An 8707-nucleotide genomic window follows, 5' to 3' on the forward strand; every position below is an offset into this window, starting at 1 on the left:
AAAACAAACATTTGTCAGCGCATTAGAAGACTATTTGAACAGTCATTACTAAGTGGCACACTAAATACTAACTACAATCATCAACACACAAACCTCAAGCTATCGATATTGGAAACTGAACGGAAAACTGACAAGTTGGGAGAAACAAACTTACATATAGGAAAAACAGTATGTTACTGTAACTATGTCATTGTTTTTATTGTCTCATTTTCAGAAGAGCACCGTAACAGAAACAAAAGATGAATAGCAATACACTGGAAAACAAATAACACGGGTAAATGATGTAAATCAGCAGTAAAGCAGAGAATGAGATCTATATAGCTTTACTGATCTGCTCTTTGGCCTCTGTCTGGCCACATAGCCTCATCTACGTCACATGTGTCACTTGTTAGATGCTTTTATCCAAAGCGACTTACATACTCAATACTGTGGGCAATCCCCAGAGGAGCAATTTTGGGGTGAAGTGTCTTGCCCAGGGACACAACAACATGCTGACTGCAGTGGGGTTTGAACCTGTGACCTCCTGATCCGAATACCAACTCACAACTCACTGCACCACACGCCTCACAGCGTATGTCTTCCCTTGCAAGGCGGCAGCGTGGGAAATATCTCCTTGCGTGTCGACACCACCCTTGACAGGATTCCGCAGAGATGTCCCGACAGCCAGCATTCATTGCGTCCAAAAGGGGCATTCTGTCATGAGGATGATGGTCATAAACCTTCCATCTCCAGGCAGAGAAGAACTCCTCAATGGGGTTTAGAAATGGGGAGTATGGAGGGAGGAACTCCATGGCCATGTGTGGATGAGCCTCAAACCATGCCCTCACGTCACGAGAGTGGTGGAATGCCACATTGTCCCATATGACCACGTGAACCGACCTCACTCGATCCCTCTCTTCTGGTGGCACCAGTCGGTCATACAGGACATCCAGGAAGGCAAGGACACGTTGCGTGTTATATGCTCCCATTACAGGGATGTGAGCAAGGACGCCTTGTGTCGAGATAGCCGCACACAATGTTATGTTTCCTCCCCTTTGGCCTGGAACAAAGACTGTTGCTCTTTGCCCAATAAGGTTCCTCCCACGTCTCCTCACTTTGGAGAGGTTGAAGCCTGCTTCATCCACATATACAAAAACATGTGGTAATGCATTGCCTTCCAGCTCCATCATTCGCTAAAGAAAATGAAACAAATAGAGGACCGTTTTACATTACTGTAAGCAGTCCGACATACTAAAAATATAGGCAAGCCATCACTGTGATTGAGGTCCTTACCTGTACATACCGGTGCCTTAACTCCTTCACACGGTCAGAGTTGCGTTCAAAAGGAACCTTATAGATCTGTTTCATTCTGAGGTGGTGCCTCTTTAACACCCGGTCAATGGTTGCAACACTTATAGATGGAATGTTACTGAAGACATCCTGGTCTGCAATTATTCTGGCCTGAATCTCCCTTAAGTGGATTTCATTGTTGGCCACAACCATATCAACAATGGCAGACTCTTGTTCTGGAGTAAAGGCCTTTCCTCTGCCACCAGAGCGGGGTGCTCTTTCAGTTCTATCAATAAATATTTGAGAATGTTAAGTACTGTAATATAAAAACAGTGATCGAAACCTACATAAAAATAGAAATGCATGAAGTGCTGTAAAAGAGGGTTACAGTAGCTTACCTATTTTCGTGCCTGAAGATCCTAACAATGGATGCCACTGTTGATCTCCGTATATTGGGCTGAACCCTTTGGCCAGCCTCACTGAGGGACATGCCATGGTTTATGACGTGGTCCACAATAGTTGCACGGGTGTTGTCCGAAACTACTGTTCGCATTGGTCCCCTTTCAACTCTTCCACCACGCATACGTACAGCCCTCCCTCTTCCTCTGTGAATATCAGCCCTCCCTCTTCCTCTGTGAACATCAGGGTTCCCTCTTCCTCTCTGAACATCAGGGTTCCCTCTTCCTCTCTGAACATCAGGGTTCCCTCTTCCGCTGTGAACATCAGGGTTCCCTCTTCCTCTCTGAACATCAGGGTTCCCTCTTCCTCTCTGAACATCAGGGTTCCCTCTTCCGCTGTGAACATCAGGGTTCCCTCTTCCTCTCTGAACATCAGGGTTCCCTCTTCCTCTCTGAACATCAGGGTTCCCTCTTCCTCTGTGAACATCAGGGTTCCCTCTTCCTCTCTGAACAACAGGGTTCCCTCTTCCTCTCTGAACAACAGGGTTCCCTCTTCCTCTATGAACAACAGGGTTCCCTCTTCCTCTCTGAACAACAGGGTTCCCTCTTCCTCTCTGAACAACAGGGTTCCTTCTTCCTCTGTGAACATCAGGGTTCCCTCTTCCTCTGTGAACATCAGGGTTCCCTCTTCCTCTGTGAACATCAGGGTTCCCTCTTCCTCTGTGAACATCAGGGTTCCCTCTTCCTCTCTGAACAACAGGGTTCCCTCTTCCTCTCTGAACAACAGGGTTCCTTCTTCCTCTGTGAACATCAGGGTTCCCTCTTCCTCTCTGAACATCAGGGTTCCCTCTTCCTCTCTGAACATCAGGGTTCCCTCTTCCTCTCTGAACATCAGGGTTCCCTCTTCCTCTGTGAAAAACAGGGTTCCCTCTTCCTCTGTGAACATCAGGGTTCCCTCTTCGTCTCTGAACATCAGGGTTCCCTCTTCCTCTCTGAACATCAGGGTTCCCTCTTCCTCTCTGAACATCAGGGTTCCCTCTTCCTCTCTGAACAACAGGGTTCCCTCTTCCTCTCTGAACATCAGGGTTCCCTCTTCCTCTGTGAACATCAGGGTTCCCTCTTCCTCTCTGAACAACAGGGTTCCCTCTTCCTCTCTGAACATCAGGGTTCCCTCTTCCTCTCTGAACATCAGGGTTCCCTCTTCCTCTGTGAACATCAGGGTTCCCTCTTCCTCTCTGAACAACAGGGTTCCCTCTTCCTCTCTGAACATCAGCCCTCCCTCTTCCTCTCTGAACAACAGGGTTCCCTCTTCCTCTCTGAACAACAGGGTTCCCTCTTCCTCTCTGAACATCAGCCCTCCCTCTTCCTCTCTGAACAACAGGGTTCCCTCTTCCTCTCTGAACATCAGCCCTCCCTCTTCCTCGCTGAACAACAGGGTTCCTTCTTCCTCTCAGAGCTCCTCTACCTACTCGATCAGCCATTTTGTTCACACAAACATCTTACTGAAGTGAGGGAGGTCTTTTATAGGATTCTCACTAATTACAATTATGATAGGAAAGTCATTGATATCAGCTAACAGTAACATCATTACTGTAAGGTATACAGTACATTCCATGCAGTTACCTTGTTCAATGGGGTGATTGACTGATAACAAGTGTTAATATTTTGCACATCAAGTGTCAATTAGTGTAGCTATGGTCTACGTTTATGAGGAGTAAGTGTTATCCACTGTGAGAAGATTATTTAGTTTTGTAGACATGAGTTACACAAAAGATTGTTGATGTTTGTGTAGAGAATTGTAACTTCAGTCAGAGAATTGTGTGATCTGTTTAGCAAAACACTGCTTAGCATCTGCATGTTGTGTGATATCAATGATAAATGGTATACTGTTGTAGAGAAATGGTTTTCTGTTTCGATGGCTGTGCTGTTGGTTTGATGAAAGGAATTTTGATTCTAAATAGTGGGTTTAGCGATTGAGAAAAACTGTAATTAGTAAATGTTGTATGTTGTGGGTTAAACAACCTCTGTGTATATATTGTATTTATTGTGTATTAGCACTATGATTCATAATGGTTTTTAAGTTTTTGGGGAGACTGTTGGGGAGACTGTTAACTAATGTTGAAGTACTTTAGTTTATAAAGAGATGGAGTCTCACACAGTGTCTGTGAAGGTGTGTGTGTGTGTGTGTGTGTGTGTGTGTGTGTGTGTGTGTGTGTGTGTGTGTGTGTGTGTGTGTGTGTGTGTGTGTGTGTGTGTGTGTGTGTGTGTGTGTGTGTGTGTGTGTGTGTGTGTGTGTGTGTGTGTGTGTGTGTGTGTGTGTGTGTGTGTGTGTGTGTGTGTGTGTGTGTGTGTGTGTGTGTGTGTGTGTGTGTGACTGTGTGATCCTGTCCTTCTCCCCCTTTCCTGCCATCTTATCAGTAGAGAGAGGGGGGATGGAATTTAAAAACAGTTACCTTACTCTTGTATTGTTCTCTCTAAAACACATTGTCAGTAAAGTTGGGGGAGACTGTCTCCCCCCTTCCTGCCATCTCTCTATGGTTTGTTGTTGTAAGGCCAGTAGACAGAGTGGTGGAATTAGTTTAAAACAGTCACCTTACACTTTAGTTTTCCTCTAGAAATTTAGATTTAAGGTTTAAAATTATTAGTGTTAATTAAGGGCTATTGTTATTTTGGTTTATAAGGGGATAGGAGTTCAACTTTAAAAATGCACAGGATCATTCTAAGAAGAGTGAGAGGGCTAATGAGCCAGCACCATACTTCCTCTCTGCGTTTTCTTGACCAAAGTGTTGATTAAGTTAGTCTGCATACACTCCCTTCCTGTCACACACTCTTCCTTTTTCTGTGTGTGTGTGTGTGTGTGTGTGTGTGTGTGTGTGTGTGTGTGTGTGTGTGTGTGTGTGTGTGTGTGTGTGTGTGTGTGTGTGTGTGTGTGTGTGCGAGTGTGCGTGTGTGTGTGTGTGTGTGTGTGTGTGTGTGTGTGTGTGTGTGTGTGTGTGTGTGTGTGTGTGTGTGTGTGTGTGTGTGTGTGTGTGTGTGTGTGTGTGTGTGTGTGTGTGTGTGTGTGTGTGTGTGTGTGTGAGCCTGCCCCCTCCCCCCCCTTCCTGCCATGGTATGCAAAACCTTAAAACTAGAAAATGAAGTACATTGTCGTCTGATTAGATTTGTTCTTAAAGACTGTTTCTCTAAAAGGCAAGTTTGTGATTGTAACACTGTTTCGATGAAACAATGCAGTCTTGATAACTTGACTTGACTAACATTACTTTTTTAAATATATGTTTTTTAGATGCTTTACTTTGATTTCTTTCATGTTATTTGCAAGTTAGCGTCCAAATGGTTGGAAGATAAGGAGGAAGGACATTCAATACTGTATATAGTAAAGTGTGTCGCCTATGTAACTGGTTAGAACTCAAAGTGGCGATGAGGTCTTAAAATGTATGGAAAGGGTCCTAACAAAGGTCTTAAAAGGTCTTACATTTCACTTCAGGATTCCTGCATATACCCTGAATTAGCATGAATTAACATTATAGCGTATGTAACAATAGTTAAGAACACAGTTTTGGCTGATTTGGACAATCTTGGAGTGGTTTGGGGAGTTATTGAGGAAGTCAAGGATCAATTTCAGAACCAATGTATGTAGTTGCTTTGCTTGACATAATCACAGTGCTTCACCTGCAGATGCCCTGCTGGCACCTTTTATCCAGCTCTGCAAAGTTGCAGTCCTTTTAGCTGCCTCCTTCAGATCTCTCTCTCTCTCTCTGCTTCAGTCTCCTCTGTCTTGAAGGCATTCTTAAGCACAGAAATGTAACATTAGGCTATGCATAAAATAACCAAACGATTATTACATTAACTCATTTGAACAGTAATTCACATCATCATCTCATAACAAAATAAGCTAAGGCAACTACTTGCATTCAGTGACTTGATTTTTTAAATGAAAACCAGGGATATCTTTTGTTTTGCGGTCCATATCTCATTAAAAATATCTAATGTTAGTAACTATTAAAGAAAGAATGGGGACAATTCTGTTTGAATGTAGTTTGACCATTGTAACTGCTGTGCAGACATGCTGATAAAATAGGGCTTCTTACCTTAAATAAACTCACTAATTCATTAAACCAGTTCAATACGCATTATTCGTATTCTTATCATTCTTTAAGAGCGCAGTAACGGTAAGGTATCTATTTACTTACTTATCTAGTATTCCATCACATTGAATTGATTTATTTAAAACAAGGGACAGTGTACATTAATCAACATATTAAAAACATGTAAAAGTACTTGAATTAGCCAAAAGGCTAGTTTTCATCGATAGTCCCTTTGCCAGATGGTGATAGACATCCTAAAAGCAATAATAAAAATACCACAACATTGTTATACCAATGTACACATATACAATATATTACATCACTGAATACAGATAGAAGCAAGTTATGATAATAAATAAATAAAACATTTACAATACACACTCATACACACACCTACACCCACACATCAGTGCTGACACTGTTGATTATTAATGAGCCACTTTTTAACACTGTGCTTGAATGAGTAGTAGGATGAGGATTCTCTTATTGGTTGTGGTATTGAATTCCATTGATGGGATGCGTGGAATGAAAAGACAGCCTGGCTGAATGCGCTTTTCCTAAATGGGATGGTGCAGTCTCCCCTAGCCGCACCTCGAGTAACCCTGGTTGAGGTGGACTTTAGGCTGATAAAGCCAGCCAGAGGAGGAGGAGCCAACCCACGAGTGATCTTATAAACTAAGCAGATGTTTTTGTAAACTATGAGATTTTCCCAGCTGAACAGATTATACTTTTTAACTATGTGACAATGATGATACCGGAATGGCTTTTTGTCTAGTGTTTTGAGTGCTTGTTTATACAGCGATTCCAGTGGTTTTAGAGCTGTAGAGTGTGCATTAGACCAGCTGATCAGACAGTAGTTGATGTGGGAGAGGACCATTGAGTGAAAGTATAGCTTAGCTGCTGCAGATGATAGGAAGTTTCTAATGTATCTGTAATTTGACAGATTGAACTTTACTTTATTGCAGACCTTTTTGATATGGGTTTTGAAATTGAGGTTTGTGTCAATATGTACTCCTAAGTACTTGTACTCCGAGACAACCTGAAGTCTCCTCCCAGAAAAGAAAACATCTTGTTCTGTTATAATGCTGTGGCCCTTGGAGAAGAACATACACACTGTCTTTGAGACATTTGGTAGCAAACAATTATTGTTAAGCCAGGATGTAATATTCTTCAACACATCAGTGACCTTGGTAGCAGCCTCTTCTGCAATTTTGCCATGAGTAAAAACAACTGTATCATCAGCATACATTAATACATCACAATCTCCACACACAGAAGGCAGATCATTTATGTACATACTAAACAGGATTGGGCCCAATATAGAGCCCTGCGGTACTCCAGTTGACAAACATAGTGCACTAGACTTATGGTTCTCAATTTGAACACATTGGGAGCGGGATGAAAGATACGAATGAAAGAGGTTGGTGAATTCTATAGAAAAATGTAAGTTGAGTATTTTTTGCAATAAGATGTTGTGGTTAACAGTGTCAAAAGTTTTCCGTAAGTCAAGGAACACGGCCCCCACAACCCCACGCCTGTCCATTGATGCCTTAACTTTCTCCATGAAGAAGCATGTTGCTGTTTCTGTTGAGTGATTAGCCCTGAATCCAAATTGCATTGGATGCAGTGGAAAGGAGCTGTTGTTAAGATGATTGATGATTTGTTTGGCAATCAATTTCTCAAATACCTTGGATACTATGGGTAAGATACTGATGGGCCTATAGTTGGATGTCATGAGAGGGTCCCCACCTTTGAATAACGGGACCACAACAGCAGGCTTCCATTGATTGGGAAAACTCCCTTGATTGATTCCAATATTAATGATATGCGTTAGTGGCTTAACAATTGAGGAGTTAATGTCTTTCAGCATGAATGTGTCCATACCGTAGATATCCTTAGCCCTTGAGGATTTCAGATTGGCAATTACTTCCGCAACCTCTGTCTCAGACACTGACTTTAGAACAGCTGCTGGTTCGCTAGTGTTGACAGTCGGGAGTGCATTAACTTCCTGAGCTATGAAGCTACTGGCTATGGTAGCCACTGACTCAACAAAATAATAATTGAGTGTAGTTGCCACATCAGCTGGGCATTGCAGAGTTGTGCCCTCAACCCTCAATTCAATTGGCTTGGCTGTCGTAGTGTTTTGACCAGTTAAATGTTTTATTTGGCTCCATATAGCTTTTGAGTTGCCCTGAGCATTTTCAATAATTGTGATAAAGAAGTCCGCTTTTGCTTTTCTCAGTTCCCTTGTTGCCTTGTTTCTTAGCCCTGCAAATATATGTCTATCATGGGACATCTTTGATTTTATGGCAGTTTTTAAGGCACTGTCCCGTTGCTTCATTACATTTCTGACATGTCCGTTCATCCAGGGGAGAGTCTGTTTCTTATTTTTATGTTTTATCATGATTGAAAATTCATTGATTGTGGCCTGTAGTTTTCCTGTAAAGTTTTGACTGGTTACTTCTAAATCATTTTCAAGTACTAGATCTACCCAATCTAAGTTTTGTATAGTAGATCTGAAGTCTTCTTGCTTGGTTTTTGGGATGCCAAAGGATTCTTTATTACCTGCATACGCAGTGAACCGTTTTCCAGTTAGTTTTCTAGATACCAGCACCATATTGTGGTCTGACAGCCCAGTTACCATATTGTATGATTTTGTAATCCTTTCAGGTCTATTTGTTAAAATTAGGTCAAGCTGGGTACTGGTGCTGTTTGTTATTCGCGTTGGGCCTTTAACGATTTGAGTCAAATTAAAACTATCAGTAATTTGCTTAAGCTTCTTCCTTGATGACTTATCTTCCCAATTCAAATGTAAGTCACCCATTACAATTACCTCTTTCTTAAAATCACATTGACATAAAACCTTCTTGAATTGATCATAGAAGCTAACATTTGAGGAAGGTGGTCGATAAATTACTATTAAAATAAAGGACATCTGAGGCGACAGGATCATGT

At 42.0% G+C, this 8707-nt stretch overlaps 1 protein-coding gene across 1 annotated transcript; it reads right to left on the minus strand.

Moving 5' to 3' along the window:
* Positions 1-261: 261 nt before the first annotated feature.
* Positions 262-1857, minus strand: LOC117457857 (uncharacterized). Its single transcript, XM_034098101.2, has 3 exons — positions 1668-1857; positions 1273-1555; positions 262-1172 (listed from the first exon to the last, which is right to left on the minus strand). The coding sequence occupies exons 1-3, from the start codon at positions 1850-1852 to the stop codon at positions 399-401; spliced, it is 1242 nt and encodes a 413-aa protein (XP_033953992.1). The 5' UTR covers positions 1853-1857; the 3' UTR covers positions 262-398.
* Between the last annotated feature and the right edge of the window lie 6850 nt (positions 1858-8707).

This window comes from Pseudochaenichthys georgianus, chromosome 13 (assembly GCF_902827115.2).
Source record: "Pseudochaenichthys georgianus chromosome 13, fPseGeo1.2, whole genome shotgun sequence".
NCBI lineage: Eukaryota > Metazoa > Chordata > Actinopteri > Perciformes > Channichthyidae > Pseudochaenichthys > Pseudochaenichthys georgianus.

Bases quoted from the DNA above. Each gene is read 5' to 3' on its own strand.
- LOC117457857 (XM_034098101.2), bottom strand. From the start codon at position 1,852: ATGCGTGGTGGAAGAGTTGAAAGGGGACCAATGCGAACAGTAGTTTCG. The intron at 1,556-1,667 runs GTAAGCTACTGT...ATTTATTGATAG, and splicing joins ATCTTCAGGCACGAAAATAG to AACTGAAAGAGCACCCCGCT. The intron at 1,173-1,272 runs GTAAGGACCTCA...CATTTTCTTTAG, and splicing joins TAAGGCACCGGTATGTACAG to CGAATGATGGAGCTGGAAGG.